At 39.4% G+C, this 25,349-nt stretch overlaps 1 protein-coding gene across 5 annotated transcripts in view; it reads right to left on the reverse strand.

Annotated features, from left to right (window-relative positions):
• SMAP1 (small ArfGAP 1) overlaps positions 1-25,349 on the reverse strand; it is a 150,110-nt gene that overhangs the window by 73,177 nt on the left and 51,584 nt on the right. For all 5 annotated transcript variants that reach the window (XM_060167540.1, XM_060167543.1, XM_060167539.1 and 2 more), the window contains 2 exons: positions 11,831-11,916; positions 633-708 (listed from right to left, as the gene is read on the reverse strand). In XM_060167540.1, the coding sequence (XP_060023523.1) occupies positions 633-708; positions 11,831-11,916 (162 nt within the window). The remainder of the gene's footprint in view (positions 1-632; positions 709-11,830; positions 11,917-25,349) is intronic.

Here is a 25,349-nt window from a genome sequence, read left to right on the forward strand (position 1 = left end):
GATGAATTAGCCACACAATTAACTGGCTTATAGCTTTATTATTAATCTAGGAATCAAAGACTTAAAAAATGACTACAGCCCTAAAGATAATTAGCCTTAAACAGCATTTAACTGGGATAGGAAAATTTAATCAGAAAGAAAAACTTAAAAAGGATCAGTGATATAACATATTTGGATCACTACAGTAAGGTCTCAACTATTACTTGATAATACTTGATAATAACCAATGAAAATGCCATGTTTTAATAAACTTATATCTGGACAGATCCACCAAAGCCCTTAAAAGAAGACAGATTTTCCTTTTTTGTTCATTTCCCGAATCTAGTAAAAACAATTATCTCTCCTCCATTTTTCAATTAGTGACTTTATCTTTTTGCAAATTTCAAAAAATTAATTAAATGCCATTTAAGCAGTTATCAGACTCTTACATAGAATATGCTCCTTTCTGAATCAAGGGTCCTGCTTTGTGAAAGCTCATTAACATTATATGACAAAAACTTCCAATATTCAAATTTTTTAAGTATGTAACTAGCACATTTTCACAATAAATAAACAGAGCTGTATCGTATGTTAAAAGTTCCACATCTACTCAACAAGCATCAATTGGCAATAGAGATGAAGATTTTACTTACATTTGTAATAGCTATAGCATTTTTATCGTAGTATTTCTTCTTTTCATATTTATCTCTGATGAAAAATTCCACTGCTCTGAAAACAGATAACTTAAGGAAAAGCATGAGTTCAGTGACATGTACACTCCCCTTTATTCATTCGTCTCCACAAAGCCTGGACTTTAAATTCAATTTTCCTACTCTCCGGGCTGTATTTTACTCACACACTATTTCTGCAACTAAATTCTGCAACCTACTTTTCTTTCTGCCAAAGAGTCTATCTCTTTCAGGAAATTTTCCCCACTCAACCCGATTCTAAAAAGAAAAGTAACCACATTTCTCAATTCCATCACGCTCCACAGCCCTCTACCCTGACTCAGCTCTAAATTCACTTCATGTTCATTTTGGATTCTCAGTGTAAGTAAGGAAACTAACGCCCATGCAGCAACCACAGCGCACCAGACACTGTGTGCTGTCCATAGTTTTTTTCTGTTTTTTTTTTTGGCTGTGTTGGGTCTTCGTTGCTGCATGCGGGCTTTCTCTAGTTGCAGCAAGTGGGGGTTTCTCTTCATTGTGGAGAACGGGCTCTAGGTGCGTGGGCTTCAGTAGCTGTGGCACACGGGCTTAACTGCTCCACAGCATGTGGGATCTTCCCGGACCAGGGCTCAAACCCGTGTCCCCTGCATTGGCAGGTGGATTCTTAACCACTGTGCCCAGGGAAGTCCCTGTCCATAGTTTTTTCCTTTAATCCTTCCTCAACACAGTAATGTGCATATTATAATTTCCACATCATAGATGAAGAATCAGCAACTTGGAAAGACTAAACAATTGTGATTTCAATACTTATGTCCCTTCCACCATACATGGCTGCCTCTGATTGTATCAGAGAAGATTCTCTGTATATTAGAAAAACGGTGGCTATTTTTTTTCCTGCAAAGGTTCTAGATACGGAGAAGTCAAGAAGCTAAAACCAAGGTGAGAACTATTCAATTTTCTGAAGTTGGGGGGACCAGCCCTATCTGTTGATAGATGAGTCATTTCTAGTGGGATCCAATAGCCCTGAGTTATCTTACAGAGATGGCTTCTCTTAGCAGTCCAACAACCATGTCTTTACCATATTCTACTAAAATGGAACTTCTTCCATCAGGGATTTGTAACTTTTTAATTTTTTAGTACCATGAACCTCTTTGATAGTCCAGTAAAGCCTGTGGAGATAGTGCTTTTAAATGCATAAAATACTATAAATTGGGCACTGACTTAATAAAAACAAATAAAAGCCTTAAAAAAAGGGACTTCCCTGGTGGCGCAGTGGTTAAGAATCCGCCTGCCAATGCAGGGGGACACGGGTTCAAGCCCTGCTCCGGGAAGATCCCACATGCCACGGAGCAACTATGCCCGTGTGCCACAACTACTGAGCCTGTGCTCTAGAGCCCCTGAGCCACAACTACTGAGCCCACGTGCCACAAATACTGAAGCCAGCACGCCTAGAGCCCATGCTCCGCAACAAGAGAAGCCACCGCAATGAGAAGCCCACACACCACAACGAAGAGTAGCCCCCGCTCGCCACAACTAGAGAAAGCTCACGTATAGCAACGAAGACCCAACGCAGCCAAAATATAAATTAATTTTTTTAAAAAGAATGCACTTAAAAAAAAAACCTTAAAAAAATGCATAAAATAAAATACATAGAATTACAAAGGAAATGAATTACACTGAAATACAATCTCTCTGTGGATCCCCAGGTTAAGACATCCTGTTCAAAGAGAAGTTACCTGAAGCAGTAAAACAATATATTTTCAGTCAAAAGCTCCTTATTAGAAATTAATAAAAGCTCTTTAAATTGACAGTTGAGGCCATAGGTAATAGAAAGAGTTGACAGACAACTGTACAGTGGGTATTAAAAGAAAGCACTCCAAGGGGGCCAGGGAGGGCAAGTAAGACAGAAAATCTAAACGTTCAATTTATTAAGTAAGCTGAATAATTGAAAGCCATTTTTAAAGATGGATTTTTATAAACTGAGTATGTGAAAGGTACTTTATCTCCTTTTGTCCTCGTAAACTATGAGGTAGGTGCCATTTTACAACTAAAACCAGGCACAGAAAGTTTAAGAAGTTCTCTGGGATTCTACAGTACAAGGAAGGGAGAGTTGTGATGATTCGAAACCAGAATGTCTGACTTCCACTTTTTTCAGAATGTTACTGGTCATCACAAGTTCATTTGTGAATCAGTCATTTATTTCTGCTAATGATAACAAATGCTTTCAAATCTAGAGAAGAAGGTCAAATGTGGAGAGTGCCTTTTATTTTCAAGGTAGCCTTGGAGACCCTTTCAAGTGAAAGGCCCCAGAGCTATCAGAGGCTGATTATTTATTTAGATATGTGAACATTTTGGCAGCCAGTACCAAAAAATTACCAAAACACCCCAAGATTTTCATAAAATGCAAGAATGTTATTTATTTCAACTATTTCACATGTAAATAAGCTAAATGTTAAGTTCGCACATGACTGTAAATCCATGTTCAATATTACATTATTCTAGTTTTCTAACAGGAAAAAACGAAACAATCAAAAAGAGAGGCCCTTTGGATGAGGTGTGTGAATGTGGTGTATTGAGCAACTTTCACTGCAGAGACAACTATTTACCACCACAAAAGGGAAGAGAAAATAGAATTTACTTAGACTGATGTCATTTCCACTCTAGATGATAGGAAGTATGTTTACTGTTTTTAAAAACTGTATACTATTTTAAAAGCAGTAATTATATTTATTTCTAGATATAAATATTACATATAATATGCATATAGTTATTTAACTAAGAAAATTTTGGAAATCTAAATTCTTTATTTTTTTAAATTTATTTATTTATATATTTTTGGCTGTGTTGGGTCTTCATTTCGGTACAAGGGCTTCCTCTAGTTGTGGCAAGTGAGGGCCACTCTTCATCACGGTGTGCAGGCCTCTCACTATCGCGGCCTCTCTTGTTGCGGAGCACAGGCTCCAGATGTGCAGGCTCAGTAGTTGTGGCTCACGGGCTTAGTTGCTCTGCAGCATGTGGGATCTTCCCGGACCAGGGCTCAAACCCGTGTCCCCTGCATTGGCAGGTGGATTCTCAACCACTGCACCACCAGGGAAGCCCCTAAATTCTTAAAGTATAATTTTTATGTTTAAATATCTGGGAGGTGAACAACACTGATATTTTTCCTCCTTAAAGATAGAAACAACAGTCTATTTTGGATATTGTTTAAAGTGTACTACATATTTTTTTAATATTTATTCATTTATTTGGCTGCACTGGGTCTTAGTTGCAGCATGCAGGATCTTAGTTGTGGCATGTGGACTCTTAGTTGCGGCATGCACGTGGGATCCAGTTCCCGGACCAGAGATCGAACCCGGGTCCCCTGCATTGGGAGCAAGGAGTCTTAGCCACTGGACCACCAGGGAAGTCCCTCAAGTGTAGTACATATTAAAGCCTGGAAAGATTTTAATACTCTCATTTATGAAATGTTTATGACAAAGGAAAGATTGTTGTTTATGACCAAAATTTAGTTTTAGGAAACTAATCATTAAGATTAAAAATAAAGTATATAAAATAATTTAACCACTGTAAAACTAAAATATGGAAAACTATGATGGTTTTATAAATATCGATTTGAAAAAGGCAAACATTTTAAGTATACAATCTTTTGTAGTGAAAAACAATACTAACATCTGATGAAATGATATGTTGTGTGAATTTTCAGAAATGACAGATATCCGTGAAATCTTAATTTATACTTAGTGTATTTTAAATAAATAATTCAAATATAGCTGAGTCTGGTTACTGTTTATGATATTAAAAAAGAAACCCTATCAGAAATTATCTAAGCAGTAAGTAATTTTAAAAACTTAATGTGAGATGAAAGCTGATCTGTTTTTCAAGGACATAAAAAAATTAAAGCATCAAGATAGGACGATGTACTAGGATATTCCTCATTATTAACATAAAACATTGCTTTTTAAAAAACAAAGCACACCACAAAGTGAACTTTTAAAACTCAGTGGAGTCACCTGAGAAGAACTGTGATTCAGGGCACATGCCACATCCTTGGATGCTCTCAGGCCCTACATGGCCCCTTAGGCCAAGAATGTATCACATGGTCCTCATGTATTTTTGTGAAACTTCCCAAAAGCAAGCCAATTCTTCACTGTTAATTCACCTAAAGAAACGCTGATTTATTCCCGGGGTCAGCAAACTTTTTCTTAAAGGGCCATATAGTAAATATTTTAGGTTCTGTGGGTCAGTTGGTCTATGCTGCAACTATTCACTTCTGCATTTGTAGCTCCAAAGTAGCCACAGAAAACTGATAAATGGATGGGTATGGATATGTTCTAATAAAGCTTTATTTACAAAAACAGGAGTTGGCTCATGGGCCTGTAGTCGCTGATGCTTGAATTCTATTCCAACTCTAGTGAGCCAAGAACAGCCCAGTTGGATTTATAGAGGATCTCTGTGTCTGCAAACTGCCACTGTAGACAATGTAAGGGATTTTCAAGGGAAATTTGACAATAATTTTGCATTATATGCTGACTATAGCACTAATTCTCAAGGAAGATGGTCTCCAATGCATACCCTCATTTCTGGTACCAGTAGTGAAAATGACAATAATACTCCATATCTTACCAAGTTGTTGACGGTTTTGTGGATAATATAGATAAAGCCCTCAGCATAGTACCTAACAAACAGTAAGCATAAATGAAGTTAGCTTTTATTTTTGTATAACTTGGTGTCAGTTTCCTCACCTTTAAAATGGCGATAACACCAAGACTCACCTCGCAGGATTAAACACGCTAGTGTGTGGAAAGACCTAAGAGCAGTGGGGGACAGAGTGACTACTGTTTAACCCTCAGCTCTTATTATCAATCACCATGCTCTGACAGGCAGCTCTCTTAAACACAGGGCCCACAGCAGAGGGGGAAACAGAAAACTGCTGAGCCAAGGCTAAGATGGCGTGCCTATCATCAACTTTAAACAGATGAGCAAATGAGAAGCAGCAACAAAAGAACCAATAAATTTGAAGATCAGGGAATACTTATCTTCATTTTCCAGCATCCAGCTGCCATTTGAGACAAAAGGACTTATTACTGACAGAGATCAATAATACAACTCCTCCCCCACAAAAAGAAATAGAACAGTAATATTTTCAGCAAATCAAGGTAAGGAATATACCAACGACAACGCAAGTTTAGGTGGCTGATTTGGGACTTAGTACACAAACAACGAAATACCCCAGAATACCCGCCACGCCTTTGGTCACAAAACACTCAGCACGGCACCCTTCACTGTCCCAATCCTCAAAACTAACAGACAGCAAGCACTACAGAAGTCCAGAAAAATGTTCACATCACTATGTGTTTTATCTTTTCACATGTATTTATTTGTATTTTAAGATTTTTCCTTTCCTTAAAGATGTCACTTAAAATACAAATTAATATCTATTCCCAAGAACAAAATGTTCCAGTTCCAGACACACAACACGGATAGCAGTAAAATTTTCAAAAGCTCCAAGGAGAATCACCGCTGATGAGCTCTGGTGCACACCAGAACTCATGGAACTGAGGTAATTAAAGTTATCAGATAAGACGAAAGATCCTAATGAAAATCTTTAATGTAAAGCTTTATCGCCTGTCATGCACTCGTACATGCCGCGTAGAATTAACCACAGGCCACATGAGAAATTACACTTTCACAGCAGCTTCTGCCTAACTTTTGTAAATTGCAAAGCTTTTAAAAAGTAACAAATCTTGTTAAGAATGCAGTGAGGTCCCATATTATGTGAGTTTTACTTGCCTCTAAAGATGAGACAACTATATTTAAATCAGTAAAAGTGCAGAGATGTTAGGCTGCTCAAAGAGCACTGAGCTTTAGAATGATTGATGAAATAAAGAAAAAAAGGGGACTGGTTTTACTAGTCTCCCTAATAATAGCTCCAAATCACAGTGTTTCATAATTAAAAGAAGGGATAAAAGTGACGTAGCTGTAATAACTAAGGTAAAAAACATTTTTAACACCTTTGTTGGAGTATAGTTGCTTTACAATGTTGTGTTAAGTTTCTGTTGTATAACAAAGTGAATCAGCTATACGTATACATATATCCCCATATCTCCTCCCTCTTGCGTCTCCCTCCCACCCTCCCTATCCCACCCCTCTAGGTGGTCACAAAGCACTGAGCTGATCTCCCTGTGTTATGCGGCTGCTTCCCATTAGCTATCTGTTTTACATTTGGTAGTATATGTAAGTCCATGCCACTCTCTCACTTCGTCCCAGCTTACCATTCCCCCTCCCTGTGTCCTCAAGTCCATTCTCCACGTCTGCATCTTTATTCCTGTCCTGCCCCTAGGTTCTTCAGAACCATTTGTTTTTTTGGTAAAAAACATTTTTGAAGACTATAGTATTACATTAGATATAGAAGCTGGTCTCATGGTCCAAGAGATGTCATCTTATACTCTTATCATTAGTAGTCATCTATCTCAAATGTCTTTAGACAAAATCCCTCTTTAGTTTCTGACAACCTTAGATTATCTTTCTGTAAACAGCAAGAGGTCAACACCTCATATGAACATGACCATAATTTGCAAATGCTTTACAAGTAACATTTAGTTTGAAAAATCAAACACACATGCTTGAACTAACAGTAGCAAAGACACACATTATCTAAGAGCCTGACCTGAATCATACCAGGTACTCAAAAACTGACATTTTCACCTAGACCTTATGGTCTTAGCTGCAAAGAGTCCCAAACTATAAGCCTATCTATTTTTAAAAGCCACCCACCAGGACTCAAATGTGACAACACTGATTTTACTCAGACTATCATCATTAAGTATAATAATATCCAAGTGTCCTTACACACGAGGGAAAGTCTGGAGGCTTTGGGAAGTTTCTTAACAGCTCTTTGAGAACCCTACCCCCTTGCCTGCCAAGGATAAAAATATTATGCTCTATCTGAGCTGCTCTGAAATTTTAGAAAGCTAATGTACATAAAGTGCCAAACTCAGGGCTTGGCACACAGTGAACCCTCGCTGAGCAGGAAAGCTACTGCAGTTGTTTCCAATGCCCCACCCTCACTTTGTCAAAGGTCAAGGACTTACTGATGCCAGACACCAATCAATTCACTACAAAAATCTCATCTCTCCTGAAATGTTTAGATAAGGACCACACATTTAAGGACATAGCAAAAAACACCAGAAAAAAGAACTCACCATCTCACTAATCCTTTACTTCTATTAGGTTCACCATAAAACGGATAGTAATTACTTAACAGAATTCCTACGAATGTGTACCAAATGGTACACAGAAGAGGGCAGTGTAAGGGGACACAGAGGTCCTGTCCTCCCCTGAATACCTTCAGGGCTTTGTCAAAGCAACACGGCATCATGGGGATGAACTAAATAACTTGGAAGCCACATTCATCCACCAGATACCACATAAAGAACACTACCCCAAATCTCAAGAACCTCAAGTAATTTACCCTCTTAACGTTCAAGAGAAGTCCAAAAAACCCAATTCAAACCAAACCAACCCCCAACACACACAACACACACAACACACAAACTTCCAGACAAGGGAGATTCTTCAATTTGAGGGATTTTATACATTAACTCAGGCTTGGGGGTGAGAAGCAGAGAAAGGAATAACCTAATACAACCTGCAAGCAGTGGTAACAACCACCTGGAACACAGTTTATTTGCTCTGTGGTATCTCCTTCCACCATGCTCTCTTCCTCAGGATTCTGCCCTATGCCCTCACTTTCCAGAGAAGGAAAACAGCATTCCCAAGAGTCTCAATAAAACCGCAAAAAAGAATACAGGACCAGGGACTTCTCTGGTGGTGCAGTGGTTAAGAATTTGCCTGCCAATGCAGGGGACACTGGTTCGAGCCCGAGTCCTGGAAGATCCCACATGCCACAGAGCAACTCAGCCCGTGCGCCACAACTACTGAGCCTGTGCTCTAGAGCCCGCAAGCCCCAACTACTGAGCCCGCGTGCCACAACTACTGAAGCCCGCACGCCTAGAGCCCGTGCTCCGCAACGAGAAGCCCCCACAACGAGAAAAGTGCCCACGCACTGAAGCGGAAAGTAGCCCCCTCTCTCCGCAATGAGAAAGCCCGCATGCAGCAACGAAGACCCGAGGCCAAAAATAAATAAATAAATATATTTATTTAAAAAAGAATACAGGACCACTGCCCTAGGTAAACACAACTTTAGCAAGCATTTTTCTATCAGCTACGTGCTAAGTGACTCTCCTGTCTACACTGCATTTCCTGCTTTCTTTTAGGGTCCAGACTCCTGTTTCCAGCTTCTAGATGGGCATCTCCATGCATGTGTCCCACAGACACCTTATCCTGCCCAAACTGATGGCTCACTGTCTTCAATTTGTAACCCTTACACCTTCATCTGGTACTGAATTCCTTCCCCGATGAAGAAGTTTACCTCACTCACAGAACCTTAGCCAAGCTAGGAAACTTGGGGTCCTTGCAGTGTCTTCCCTGGAAACAAAGGCAATCTTTTTCTTTTTAAAAATTTTTTTTTGCGGTACGCGGGCCTCTCACTGTTGTGGCCTCTCCCGTTGCGGAGCACAGGCTCTGGATGCGCAGGCTCAGCGGCCATGGCTCACGGGCCCAGCCACTCCGTGGCATGTGGGATCTTCCCAGACTGGGGCACGAACCCGCGTCCCCTGCATTGGCAGGCGGACTCTCAACCACTGCACCACCAGGGAAGCCCAGGCAATCTTAACCTAATCCAACTGCCCCTGCCTTCCCAGTTCCCTTCCAGTCTCCCCAATTCCCTCCTGCCTGTTCTCAAGTCTCCCACGTAATTCATCTCTTCATCACTGCTCCCCTCAGGGCTGTACTAGTATTCTACATGCCCTCTGTGACTCCACGACCTCCTCCAACTCATCTTCCTTGTGGGAGAAGCTAATATTTCTAATGTTTCTCCTGCCTCAAAATTCTTCATGGCTTTTCAAATCCTTCAATCCTTTGGGCCAATGAAATGAGGTACTGCTCTATATGCTACCTATATGCTGCTCTACATGGTACTGAAAACCCTTCACAATCTGGAAAAATGAACTTCTTCTGCCACTGGCCCACGAAACTTAAATCTTGTCATATCAAAACTTTAAAATGTCAAGTGTCCTCACACCTTCATACTTCTGCTCACACAATTTTTTATGCCTGAAATGTACCACCCACTCCTACCCCAGGATCTTGCTATAATAAAAATAGCCTGGGATATCAGACTGCTAAATGTGTGGGAAGGAGGTGGAGGAAGCAGAAACAGAACAGGACAAATACTAACTTCTTGAGTATAACCCAAAAGGTTTCTATACAAATATGAAAAAATATATATATAATGGCCTGTATCTCTGAGAAAAGATCAATTTTTTTCATTGTTTGGTCACACAAACTGTTTTAGTATACACATGGGTAGTACCTGTTCTTTTTTTGTTTTTTTTAAGCTACACATAATTTTTTTTTAAATATTTATTTACTTGACTGCGTCAGGTCTTAGTTGAGGCATGTGGGATCTTTCGTTGTGGTGCATGGGCTCTGCTCTTCCTTGCAGCATGGGGGTTTCTATCAAGTTGTGGCACACGGGCTCAGTAGTTGTGGTGTGCGGGCTCTCTAGTTGTGGCGTGAGAGCTGCATAGTGCGTGGGCTCTCTAGTTGTGGCACACGGGCTCGGTAGTTGTGGCGCAAGGCTCTCTAGTTGTGGCGCACAGGCTCTCTAGTTGTGGAGCGCGGGCTTGGTAGTTGTGGTGCACAGGCTCTCTAGTTGTGGCGCGTGGGCTCGGTAGTTGTGGCGCAAGGCTCTCTAGTTGTGGTGCGCGGGCTTGGTAGTTGCGGCACGCGGGCCTAGTTGCCCCCCCACCCCGGCACGTGGTATCCTGGTTCTCCGACCAGGGATCGAACCCGTGTCCCCTGCATTGGAAGGCAGATTCTTAACCACTGGATCACCAGGAGAGTCCAGTACACAACTGATCTTTAAGAAACTACATTATATTGCCAAAATCACAAAAATCACCTTTGGATAAAATCACATATACCTACAGTCAATTAGATAATCTTATTCTGATGAGCTTTCTCTCAAACTTCAATATGAGTTCGAGGAACCCTATAAAATCAAACGATTTCTCTTTAACATGTGAAAAAAAAAATCCTCACTAAAATGCCTGTGAGAAAATATTCCCCTCATTCATTAGGTCAGATGTGAAAGCAGAGAGAGCCATGCAGCCTGTGACCCACGGAAGGTCAGCAGTGACAATGACCCCACATCCCTGCCACCATCCACGTCCACCAAGTATGGGATTTGTCTGTCAACTGCTTCACATAAACATAATTACCACATAAAGGTGATCAAAGGAAATTCCTCCAGGGACTTCCTCCAGGGTTGGGGAACTAAGATCCCACATGCTATGGGGCAACTAAGCCCATGCACCACAACTAGAGAGCCCATGCGCTGCAACTACTGAGCCTGTGCACTCTAGAGCTCACATGCCAAAACTAGAGAGAAGCCCAAGTGCCGCAACGAAGACCCGATGCAGCCAAGACCTGATGCAGCCAAATAAATAAATAAATATTCAAAGGAAACTTCTCTGGAAATGATTTTTCAAAAAGTACTCAAGATGCTCACAAATCAAACCTCTAATAATAGTCTGAAGTAATAAACAACCTATATGCTCCAATCAAGAGTTGGAGATCAATCAAGAGGAATCAGTTTGGGGCTTCCCTGGTGGCACAGTGGTTGAGAGTCCGCCTGCCGATGCAGGGGACGCGGGTTCGTGCCCTGGTCCGGGAAGATCCCACATGCCGTGGAGCGGCTGGGCCCGTGAGCCATGGCCGCTGAGCCTGCACGTCCGGAGCCTGTGCTCCGCAACAGGAGAGGCCACAACAGTGAGAGGCCCACATACCGCAAAAAAAAAAAAAAAAAGAGGAATCAGTTATAATATTTTATACTTAATAATAATTACATAAAAATACTATATAGATCATGTATTACCAGATTCCTATTAAAAACTTACCATATACAAAGCATAGCTCAGGGCAAATCAATTTCTATTTTTCATGACCAACAGTATGATAAAGGTCATATCTTCCTAAATATTCAATACAAAGTTAAAATATGAACTATAAAAATGAGCTGATTCTTTTAAACCCCACAATAAAGAAATGTTAAAGGATACTGATCTGTCTGTGGTCTTCGAAAGTTCTCTGGAAGATTGGCTTCATATAGTAGTCTTGCTTTAGTATTTCCCATATCTTGCATGCACTATAATAAAAAAATCACATATTTTCATTACTCATATAAACATTAAAAAGTAATTCCTATACACACATACATACAAACACCAGACATTTATCATTTCCAATACATATTCTTTAGAAAAATAATTTAAATCACAACTATGAAATTAATTACTCAAGTTCAAAACAGAAGCATAGTTTTAATCCTTCACACGTCTTCAACATACGTGGATCTGCAGTTTTTGAATGTCTTTTTCCGTGACTACAATACCACCTTCATTTACACTCACTACTTCCTAAAAGTGGATTCCCTGGCAGTTCGTGGTATTACTATTGTTTTAAATGTACCACTTGAACAACACTGCCATTTCTAAGGCCAATAAGTCAAGATCAAATTTTCTTTGTTTTAGGCTTCAAAATACTCTGAGGTTTTCATGATTTACAACCAAGGCCACAATGGAGAGCAGTGAGGCAGAAATAGGGCCGCCCTAGAACACAACAGAAGTGGATTCACTTCTTTGGGGTTATTAATCTCTTTAAGATTCTGCCAAAAGCTATGGATCCTCCTCTCGCTACCAAAAAACTGTGCCTAATGGCCAAATTTTACATACAAGTTCAGGAGTTCACAGGACTCTCCCTAAAATCTATCAACCCCAAGAGTAAGAAACATTGCTAAGGAGGCATAAGATAATTAAACTGGTTGAAATGATTATTAACTTAAGTTTCTGGATCACCTATGAGTAAGGACTAACCAAAGAGTACTTCCAGGATGTTCTATTACATTAGAAACTGAACTAACATTTACAAACAAAACATTACTCTATCACTATTTTACATCATTTTCAGGGAGCTTAAGTTCCCTAAAATGTTTTAACTGGTTGAAAGATCTGCTTTTAAAATTCCTTTTTCCCCTGATTTCCTAAACACACACTCCCACCCCGTGTCCCTAAGAAGACAATCCAGGCTTAACAGATCACTAGATGTCATCCTTGGGTTGTAGCCCTCAAGGGGATACAGAACCACCTTCCTTCAGATAAAAAAATACAGTGACTTTTCTCCCAACTGAGAGTTCTCAGTCATGCAAGCTACTAATGTAAACCCATTTCTGGATACCTACACCACCCAACCTCAACATAAGAATTCTTTCAGGGTAAACGAGATTTCTAAGTCATTCCTCTAGAGATGATGAGAAAGTGAAGTAATAAAGGGCTGGGAAACATTAAGGGATAGTAAGCTGAAAAACAAGAAAATGTTTTGCTATTTAGCTCTGGAGAGAAGAGAGTAGGCCAAGGGCTCCCCCGTGTCATGAGGCACAGTAGCATGGAGTCAGTCAGTGTGAGGAGGGCTAGGGAACAATCCTCTGAGTGGGGAGAAGAGCGGAGAGACTTTCAGGACTGCTAACCCTTCCTGAAAAAAGGAAGACTGTTTTCCATCGCAAGCATTCAATGACACCGCATCTTTGTGCGGGGGCACATGGGAATTCAGTAGTAGAGACGACCAACTCACGTCATCATAAAGGCATCAAATATTTGGAAAGAACGAGACCAAGAGAAAGTGTGCATAATATATGCAATGAAGCAAAAAGTAACTTAGATACAGCTCACAGAAACTACAAAAATAAGAAAACCTGAAGTTTCTAACACACAAACAAGAGTACATAAAAATTTTAACAGAAAATTTAGTAAGACTAAAAACAGTATCTGCTATACCTGCCATATCTCATTGATCCAAAGTTACATTTTTCTTCATATTATAACATTCATGAAGTAGAAATGCATCTTACAACTGATCGTGTCTTGTAAGTGATCATTTTTTTCTAATTAGTCCATAAAATGTAGTTGTTTCTTACAATCAGTGATATTATCTTATTTCAATAAATATGACTCTATACATTTTATATAAATATTCTCTTTAATATAGGTCATTAATATTTTATTTTGGCAAAATAAAAAATTAAGAACAAGGCATACATGTACATTGTACCAAATTATTTAATTTTGTTCTACGGATGCTATCCATCACAGTTAGACAGGAGGAAAAAAAGGTATAAAATCTGAAAGGGAGAAGTGATGTGAAATTATGAGCCATTTCTACAGCAGACCACTGCCAAAAAGTGACCTGACGCAGGTGCTCGTGTGTGTGTGTGTCTCTGTTAGCTGGGACTGGGGGAAACAAGGATTCAATAGCATCACGGATGTAGAGAGATCATTTTGTAAGGAGAAGGAAGACACTAGTAAGCTCAAATAATTTCTAAGTTTCTAAAAAGTAGAACAGAGTAGGGTGGAAGGAAAGTCTGCAATGAAAGGATTAGTGGAGATGAAACTGGTTCAGCCACTGGAGATGGTTAGAGTGAAGAGAAAAAAACAACAGGAGCTGGCATTCCTGGGAGGTGATAGGAGTGTGGTACAAACTACCTGTCCTCAGAGTGTCAAGACACTACAGGCAAGGGCCCTACAGAACACGTGAAAATTTTTTCTATTGGACTTAAGAGCAAATTCTGGTAATTGGCAGAAGAAAATAATGAAACAGCCTAACAGCTACAATAACAAGCATTAGCCTCAATATCATATTAATATATATAAATAATATAGTATTATAAATTAGATGTATTATATAATATATAAATTGCATATATATTATAATACATAAATTGCTTATATATATGCCATTTCAAAGTTTTTAAAATCCTGATTTAGGTATTATTACCCTAATTTGACAGGAAAGGAAACTGAAGCTGCAAGATGTTAAGTAACAGGCCCAGGAGTCTCCATTAGAATTAAACTCGACAGAACCAACATCGGCCACTGGCAGTCTAGACACCTCAGGCTGCAGCCAATGGAACTGGGGACCATGTCACGCAGGGCTCATGAACACCAGGCTCTTTGCTTTAGCGGCTCAGTTTTCATTTTACAGATGAGGAAACAAGCACAAAGAGGTTCCCTGCTGGGTAATTCAAGGAATCAGTTACAGAGTTTTAAAAATATTTTAAAAGAGATATTTATTTACATAGTAAACTATACTTCATCTCAAAACTGATTTTTTAAAAACAAGGCAAGCATCCAGTGAGCAGAAATGTATTGATATTCTTGACAAACCATTGTAAGAATAGATGAAATACAAAGTCAACATTCATTTTTACTTTAAGAAAAAATATATTAATATATTGAAGAATAAGTGAAATGTGTACTCCGCAGTTATGATAAATGCCATTTAGGCAGGACATATTTAAAAATTGTTATTTACTATGCCTATTAAATTCAATCTGTCCTCCTTTTATACTTTATATGGTCCTAGAAAGATGAATTTTATATTGTATATAAATGAACGATCTTCATCCAAAAACCACCACCATTATAACCGCAAAGCAAGGCTTCACCTGGAAATGGTATAATAGGACACACTTAAGAATCCCAAAGCCCACTATTAAAAGCACTTGTCCTCATAATCTGAGTGCTTTCAGTTTCTCCCCCACAATCCAGTACACAGAACAACAGTTGCCCAAAGCCTCACACATCACTTGAGATTCAATTTTTAAAAATACTGTTTGAATCAAAATGCTGAAAAGCCTCTATGGGCTAAACACATTGTCATCACAATCTAATGAAGATGAAGCATTTCTATTTCTGAAACTTTCTAAGTAGACAACATATCACCCAGTCCCAGTTTTTGCACTAAAAAACAATAAAACTGGGCTTCCCTGGTAGTGCAGCGGTTGAGAGTCCGCCTACCAATGCAGGGGACACGGGTTCGTGACCCGGTCTGGGAAGATCCCACATGCTGCGGAGCGGCTGGGCCCGTGAGCCATGGCTGCTGAGCCTGCGCGTCCGGAGCCTATGCTCCGCAACGGGAGAGGCCACAACAGTGAGAGGCCCGCATACCACAAAAAAAAAAAAAACAAAGAAAACAATAAATCTTATATTCTAAAAGAGTTCTAAACTTTTTAACGTTTTACAGAGACTAAAGAGAACTGAGGTTGTCAATTTAAAGTTTTAATTGGCATTTAGTTATTGGATTGTGTAATTTAATAAACATACCCAAAAACTAAAAAAAAAAAAAGTGGGAATAGATTTTTAAAAGGCATAATCAATAAGCAAACAAATGTAATAGGAAATTTTATTTTTATGTAACACTACTGTGTATGTTTAAAAGAAAAAAGGCATTGTTTTATGTCAATGGGGCATCTCCAGTGGAAAAACATGGTAATTAAGCAGCACACAAAAACAGTTTTACTGCAAAAAGGGCCATGAAATGAATGCAAAGATAAAAGGCAACAGGAACATACAGAAACAAAGTGTGCCCAAGTTTGTCATTGTCAATATCAGGAAATAATAAAAGACAAGATAAGTAACAGGCCACCAGAAGTTCCAACTCAATGATTCATTCTCCTGAGAATAAAATCTGTCACATTTTTTCTTTTCTTTAACCTTCCAAACTCCGGGGGTGTGGAATGTAACTACGCGAAGCCACTACTCCAGGGCAGGCTGCTCCTATTTGCCCTAGCCCATACACCCAGCGCAGTCCAGCCCAGGGCCTGGGTCTGTGTTTAGGAGCCAGGCGCCTGGGCCTCCCCTCTCCTTCACCTTGTGCGCCCTCCCCTTTGCTCAGCACCTACCCCAAGTGTCCCTGGAGCGTCTCCTGTACTTTCTCTCTCTCAGCAACAACCATTTATGAGCAAACTGAAACCCACATTAATGGACTGTTTCAGGAAGCTATCTGCATAGTTTTCATAAATTTTTATGTGTATACTGACTTGCCCTTTGGGGTTTACTGGCTATTTTTAAAAATGGAATAAGTGGAAAAAAAGAATAACAGCTACAAAACAAAGGACTGAGATTACTAATTGCTTTGTTGCAAATGACTAGGTTACAATGTGGCAATTAGATCTTCTAAATTCCCAATGGCAAAAATGCAAAACATCAAAATAATCAATAGAATCTTACACATTAGCATGTCATGGAAATACGCTACAGGTCTATGCTAAATCTGGAGGAAAAAAAGGTAAAAAACTATGTAAATTAAAACACTTCTACCCATTTTCTGAGAAATAGACGGGGGTGGGAGAGAGAAGACTCTTACTCCCAGGTCAAAAGATTGTTGTGTAAGGATATGAAAATAGCTAAAAATGTGTATCACCTGTATGTTTGTATATATGCATAAAACATTTCAGGAAGAATATACAAGAAACTGAAAAACAGGCTTGTTCCTACAGAGGGACACTGGATGACTGAGGGACAAAAATGGGAGGGAGACCACCCATTTTACACCTTCTGTACCCTTTGATGTTTGTACCATGTCCATATGTTTCCCACTCCCCAACACAATAAAAGAGTTAGAGGGGGGCTTCATTAATCCTACACTGTTCCTAAATAAAATACATCCAGAGGGAGCTTAGCCAGGGATCCAAGCAGCATGTGACTCAGAGCAAGGAGACCTCCTCTCACTAGGGCCCTCCACCTCCACTAAGAGAACAGGGTCTCCTGACAATCCGAGACGTTATGATCGAATAAAATTAATACATTTAACAAATCCCATCCAAGAATATCTCACAGTCAGAATACATTCAAAATATAAATATGGCATTTACATGCCAGGTGTTTTCCCAGTATCATTACCTTCATTACTGTTGCTGAAGATGACATCATTAAACTTTCAACTATTAGTTTTTGCTTCTTAAGATTTCCATGTATGTGGTTTTGTGCGGGAGAGGGAGCACCACTTGCTCTATTTTCTATTCATTAAAATTTGTAGAACACAAAGACTAACATTTCAAACTGCCTTAGCTGAACGTGCGTGCGTGCGTGCGTGCGTGCGTGTGTGTGTGTGTGTGTATATATATTTTAAAACCTCATAATTAAACAGAGAAATTGTAGTCCCTGGCAATTCTTCACGTCAGTGACTCACCTCTACTACCACTTGAAATTTCCCAGAATAGTTCTCTATCTTCCTCTCAAAAGCCACCAGGATTTCTTGCATAGGAGCAAGCTTTTCAGGACTGGTTTCAAGATCTTTTGGGTTCCAGCTGCTGGAAAAGAAGGGCCACTGTTTTTGGTCTCAGGAGCTCTTTGGAAATATTTAATACAGAGTCCATTCCTTCAGTTTTCATGAAATTGCGTTTTAGGGGAGTTGATCTCTTTCTGTTTTAATTGTTGTTTTTAAGAACAAAGTAAGTAAACCACACGTATTTAAACATTAAAATTGTTAAATGATGATGTGGAATCAGAGGTACCAGTTTTCCTATTTTTCACAATTTCTAGATATTCTCAGATCTTGATTCATAAGTTGCAGCATTGGCTAAGTTGCTACAAATTCAGAGAATGAATTTTTTTTAAGCAATAAAATTAAACATTGTTATGACAAAACTGGATAAGTTTCACATTACAGTCTTCTGTCATCTCTACTTACTATGAAATCATACGATTTGAAGTCCAGGGATAAACCACTACTTTCGTCCTAGGTGCTTAAGGCCCAGCTCAGGAGTCATCTGGACTCTTGCCCCTTCTGTCAGAAGTCTTTGTGATTCTAACTTTAATATTTTTGTAGATTTATCCCGTTAATCAACCTCATTGCCACTACTTCAGCTGAAGATCTAGTCACCCACTGCCTAGGCCACTGCAGGAACAAGCCCCTCGGATTTATGTTCTTAAAAGGAACATAACGTTAGGTGTCGCTCTTCAACTGAGAACACGTTAAGAGCTCGTAGGCTGTCCCTCTCCCCATCCCCCATCCCTCACAGGATCAAGGCCAAACCAGCCCCTGCCTACAACTTCCACCTTCACCCCCTATGCACATACAACAACTGCACCCGATAACTACCTTACTTTCTCAAATATGACACGTTTTCTATCTTTCTGCCTAGAAGGCCCTCTGCACACTGCTGCATGCTTTTAGAAATTAATACATAAAGGTCACTGTCAAAAAGGTAATGAGACATTTAAAAGATATGTTTAGAACTTATGATATCACTAGACACTGAGGGTATTTTTTTTTTAAGGGAAAAAAAGGAGCCACTACTAAGTAACTTGCTGAAGATGGCCCGTCATTTAGCCAACAAAGCCTAACCCCAAGCCCAGGTCTACAGAGTCCCAGGCCAGCGCCCTGACCACACCTGCTATTCTCGATCATCTTACATTCACACAAAGCAGGAAGAGAAGCAACCTCGCCTCTAAAATACTGTGTGCAATGAAATTAACAATAATTGTTCCCACATGATCCACTCACACAGGTATTCTACATTCACTGCCACTCAACAACTTCCTACCCAGTAGAGCACTGCCTATGGGATAGAAGCCCTTATCTTCAAGTAGCTTGTGATTTCTTTGGTTACACTCAGTCCCACCTAGATAGTACGGAATTAATAGGGTTAATGAGTGACTTGAGCCAAGAACTATAGCCAGTCACTAGGAAAAGGGAACTCTAAAAAGCATTACTGATATTTTTAAAAGTTTAACCTCAAAAACAATAAAATCAAGAGAAAAATCACAATCGTGCACATTCAGATTCAAAATAAATGTGACCTTTCCCCCAGTGGATTGTTTAAAATGCAAACATCCTATTAAACTTCACAGATTAAATTTTGCTATAGACAGTATCACATTTCTTTCTTCACCTCACTCTGCACATCAGGTAATAGATAAACCCAGCACTGTGCTGCCACCTTACTCTGCTTCTTTGAGGACACATTTAACGATCCTGGCAAGGAGGTGGCATAAGTTGAATCTCAGTCAAATGGTTTGCAGGGCAGAAACTGAGACACAGATGTAGAGAACAAACGTACGGACACTAAGCGGGGAAAGCGGCAGGGTGGTGGTGTGCTGAACTGGGCGACTTGATTGACATGTATACACTGATGTGTATACAACTGATGACTCATAAGAACCTGCTGTATAAATAAATAAATAAATAAAATTAAAAAATACAATGAGAATATGGGCCACTGCAGAAAATCTGTAAAATGGATACACAATTAAAAAAAAAAGTTAAATGTGTACATGAGGCCACAATTTGAGAAATTTCATCAGTTTGATGGAATTATAATGAGTCCTCCCACAAAATAAGAAAAAAGTTGTTTGACCAGGGGTCTCTTGAATAAGTGTATACCAAGAATTGTGAACTGAAAGTTTATTATGTGTCTGTTTATATAAAGCCCTATGGAAATTTATCTAAGGGTCAAAACCTTGAGAGGTTAAACAATGTTCTAACATATACAGGTCAAATGTGGTTAAATCATGGAGAGCTTCAAATTAGCTTTTTTAATGACAATTTTATTCTATTAAATATTATTTGTCATGGGAATTCTGTAACAGCAGTGACAGTTTCTGAAGCTCTTACCAAAAAAAGAAAAAGAAGTACTAGATTAAAAACACCAAAACCCATGCACAATATTCACACTGAAATTTGGTGATGGAGGATCCCCACAAATCCCGAGATGCCATCAGGTTAAGGACGAGGCATAATGACCACTAGACCTGCCTGCAGCTAATGAGGTGTCAGATGGATCTGAGAACAGAACACTAAGACAGTGGAGAAATATAAACTGGAAACTGCTGTGAACCAACGTGAAGAAAGCAGATGAAGCTGAAAGGGATTTTACCCACCCGAAGAGCAAGGAAGTGCAAGAAGCTGGGAATGGGGAGGCGCTCCCATGAGGAACCATCAGATCTCCCTTCCAGGACAGGGCCCTACACTGAGTAATTCAAAACGGAGCAGGACAGAAATAATGGAGATAAAGGACGAGAAGGTCCAGATAAAAGTGGGAGAAGGGAACAGAGCGATCATCTCAGAAAACAAGTGGTTTTACTTTTTAAACATCATGTGAAAACAACAGAAGAGAGAGGTCTGTGAGGTTAGAAAAGCTATCTTGAATATGAGTTCCTTTTAAAGGTAATGAAAAACCCATGTCATATAAAGATGATCAACGGAAAACAAATCAAGGTCAAGTCTCATTAAAGTTATCAGAAAAGAAAAATAAGACGTGGAACAATGTCTCTGACAGTGAAGCCACACGAGAACAAATACACCCAGGAAACAGATCAAAACGGTAGCCTACTAATTCTAAGCTAAAGCTAAAAGACATAAATACAAAATACAAAAGAATATGTAAAATGAGTTTAAGGACGTGGTGTTATGAAAGAACAACTAAATCAGAAATTAGAAACATGCAGAATTAAAACGAGAACTCAGGAAAAGAATTAGAAATAAAAGAAAAAAATATTTCAGAAATGAATATGAAATCAAATAGATGACCAGAACAAATAAACACAGCAAACAACGGTCTAAGAAAACTGGAGAAGCAAAAGAAGAAAAAAATTTTAATAAAAAAAAAAAAGTAATGAAAAGGATCGAAGAGAAAGTGACAAATAATAGAGTCAGGCAATGAAGACCCAACAGGCAGGTAAGAGTCACTGAAAAAGGAAATTCAAACAAGGAAACACGATACTAAAAAACTAGTTTTTAAAAAGTCACTGAAACAAAAAATTTGAAACTACATATTGGAAGAGCATACCACATACAGGCATTTCCTGTCTAAAAGAAACCTCTTATATTTCAAGACTGAGACAGGTCAAACATAAAAGCACGAAAGAAGACAGATCATGCAAACATCAAGCAAAAGAGGGCTGCAGTGGCTCCAGACGACCGCATAACAGCCGCGACACATCTACACCACCGCTGGGAAACAGAAAGATAATGAGCCAGTTACAGTGTTCTACATGTGCTAGTAGCCTCATTTAAAAACACAGGTAAGATTACTGTTAATAATATGTTTTATTTAATGCATCTTTCTCCTCTGCAGAACTCCCAGGAAAACATAATACCTTATCTCACCTGCACCTGAAGACTTAAGACGGTGCCATAATGCCATTTTTTGCAAGGAACTGACCATTTAATTACTCACCAAGAGCTAACACCAGGCCCGGAGAAAGGATCAATGTGATACATCCTTGGATCCTGCTCCAAGTAAACAAACCTGCACAACCGCATGCATGATTCAAGGAAAATTTCAGTTCTGATCGCCTAACAACACTCTAGTTCCCGGTTTCCATTTTTTTAAAGACGGCAGAGGGAGCTCACAGGAGGCTGAACTTAACGTCAACTACAAGTCGTTTCATTTCACAAAATTAATACGCTTCTAGAGAATAAAATTTATCATAACTCCATCCAAAACGTACTATGTCAGAAAGTGAAAGAGGAGAAAACTTCAGTGTATTCAGGCACTTTCATCCCCAACTCTTAAATCTTTTACACCCAAATTTTACCACTGAGGATGCACACAACATGACCACAACATAAAAAGTACCTGTCATTTTAGTTGCTTTTCTACCTACAGAGTAAAGTAACTATCAAGTCCCTTTTGCCTATCCTCCCTGATTTGGCCTGATCAGGAATTCAAGCTGAGGTGACAGAATACAGCAAAGCTTACTGAGGAAGATAAGCCAGAAATCCATGATGTTAGTAGCTTCCTTAGGAAAAATCCTTTTCTAAGAAAAATCAAAAGTTTAAATTAAGACAAGCAGGTCAACGCTATGACACATCTATTGCCAAATTAAACTAAAGGCTACACCAAGTTACCTTACAGTAGGTTTTTCCGGGAATGACAAGGTTATCATAGAAATCTATACCTATTTATTTAGCTAGTGATTTTCTCTTTATGAAAGAAAATATGAAGGGCAAAAAAGTTCGTCCAAAACATTTTTAGAACCCGTCTTCCAGACTTAACCCAATAATCTTGTCACATTCTTTTGAATTACCGAAGAGTTCAGAACATTTTTATCCTCTGGGGTGGAATTTGACTTTTGGAAAAAGTTGAATCACATCTCTAACTGTGATTCACCGTCTTTATTCTAACACAGATAATGAAAATGTATTTTGAACTGCTGTGGTAACCAAAGAGGACCGGGCATACAATCAAAGAATCTCAAGCATGGAAGAGACTTCAGTCGTCCAAACTTCTCCCCACCTGCCATCCAATGCCTGAAGCCCAGCTACACACCTCCAGGTGCTCGTCCAGCCTTGGCACAAACCACCCGGTGATGGTAAACTGACTACTCTCCAAGGCAATCAATTTCAGTTTGGGGCAGCTTGAAATGCTGAAAAGCACTGCCTTCTAGTACCTGCATATGTTACCTTGGAACTTCCACACACTAGCTTAAGTTAGACTCCCTATGGCTGCCGTATTTTTGGAATTTTACAAGTATATTGGAACATGCGGAGAAAAGGGGGGAAAATGGAAAGCAACAGAAACAACGAAAAAATTAAGAACTGATGGAATACAAAGGCACAGAAAAGAAAGCCAGTCTGGATAACCAGATGATTATTTAAATTTTCGATGTACCAAGCTACAGGTAAATAGACATCTACCAATCTTAACATTTACAAACATACACATTAATTACTATGACTGTGGGCAAGATTTTCCATAATGAAACACTGAAACAATTTCATAAATCCTTTTTTCCTGTTTCCATATGAAACAGCTAGAGGTTCTGTTTATACTGTTAAAGAGCAGCTGTTAATTCTGATATTCTGTTCTTTATTCTACTCAAATGCATCATGTTATCTAGCAAAAAAAAAAAAAAAAATCCATGCCGGGTAACATCTATTCCTTTCTCTTAACTTCTATCATTGCATTAGCAGTCGGCTTTCTATGTTTTATGCAAAACATTTTTCACACAGCAACAAGGTTTTTAATTACTTCACAAGAGTTCTTCAATATACAAATATGAGTAGATAGTGTAAAACCATGTTGAAATTCCAGTGCCTTGGAATCAACCTAACGGGCTAACTCCAGCCTTACCAAACACACTTGGGAAAATTACCAATTACTTCATGCCAAGGATATCCAAGGTTTCTTAAGGCATGATGAATCCATGAATACCAAAGTGTCGAACAGACAATCTAAAAGAAGAACTGAAACTCTATAGAAGTCACTACTGGAAAGAGAGGGAAAAATCATCTACACTGAAAAATACCGGCTGAACCCATGAGAGTAACTGAGTTTTCCACATGGAGAAAGACAGAAGAGCAAAAAGGCTAAAGACAAAACTGTATCAAGTCTCCAGCAGGAGGGAAAAGCAGAAAAAGAAACAGGAAAAAAAAATACAGCGCCTAAATAATAAAACAAAACAAAAGATGAGGATAGTAACTTTAAAGAAAAAGCTTCAAGGAGGCAGCGATGAGTGTCAGGGAAGCAGGGAGTCCAAGGCGGAGGTGGGCGGAGAGCTGGGCGTGGCCACAGGAGTGACTGTGCTCTTTGTGAGCGCAAACTCATCAGAGTGACGGGAATAAAAATGAGCTAGCAGAGGCAAAAGTCAGGTAAAGAAATGAAATAGCAGGTAAAGACCTTACTCAAGAAATTCAGCTGCTAAAGGAAGGTAAGAGCTAGTACCTGGTAAACGCTAACTGGTGAACAAGCAAACCAGCGAGTAAAGGAGCACAACAGAGTTGAGGGTTGTTTGTGGGGGTCAGAGGGTACAAGGCGAAACTTTTATGAAAGGCGGGAGTGAGGCAGCATGTTTCAAAGAGGAGGAAAGAGTTTAAACATGTCTCCAGGGGCTTCCCTGGTGGCGCAGTGGTTGAGAGTCCGCCTGCCGATGCAGGGGACACAGGTTCGTGCCCCGGTCCGGGAAGATCCCACATGCCGCAGAGCGGCTGGGCCCGTGAGCCATGGCCGCTGATCCTGTGCGTCCGGAGCCTGTGCTCCGCAACGGGAGAGGCCACAACAGTGAGAGGCCCACGTACTGCAAAAAAAAAAAAAAAAAAAAAAAAAAAGATGTCCCCAAACGAACATAATTTTTTTAATTAGGTGGAAAAGCAGGAAGGAAGGCTGAGAATGAAAATAAAGGCAGGGAAACCAGCACCCACCACCTTCCTCCACCCTGCCCCTAGAACAAGAGAACAAATAGCTGGAAGTCAGATCGGAAACATTCAGAGGATGGGTGGACAGAAAATGAGAGGAGAGCTTCTATTCTTCTGTTGTAACAGTAAACGATGATGTGAGGTGAGCTGGGTTCAAAGACCCCTCCCTCTAGTCCAAAGTGTAGTCCAAAGCTAAAGCACAAATGGTAAAGCTATAAAGACACGGAAGGGAAAATGCCTACAAAATGTTGAAGGCAAGTCCACTATGCCTAGGGAGACTGGATATATTTTATACATGAATACATTTTAGTTGTGTTATCTTGGTGTTTCCAAACAAATACTAAGTACCATATCAATAAATGACACTAGTAAGTAGTAAAACAAAGAGCATGTGAAAGACAATTACTAAAAGATTTATAGATACATAAAATATTAAAAGTGGTCCAAAAGTTATCAATTTAAACACCAAATATACGTAGGATACTTTCCACTATGGACAAAGTCTCACTAAGGTGTTTTATTGGACAACACAATTTACATGACTATCTACAAAGTGAGCTAAGAAACTTTACTCTTCATTGTTTTTAATCCCCATTTCTTTTTTTT

The sequence above is a fragment of the Lagenorhynchus albirostris genome, chromosome 12 (assembly GCF_949774975.1).
Source record: "Lagenorhynchus albirostris chromosome 12, mLagAlb1.1, whole genome shotgun sequence".
In the NCBI taxonomy this organism is placed as follows: domain Eukaryota; kingdom Metazoa; phylum Chordata; class Mammalia; order Artiodactyla; family Delphinidae; genus Lagenorhynchus; species Lagenorhynchus albirostris.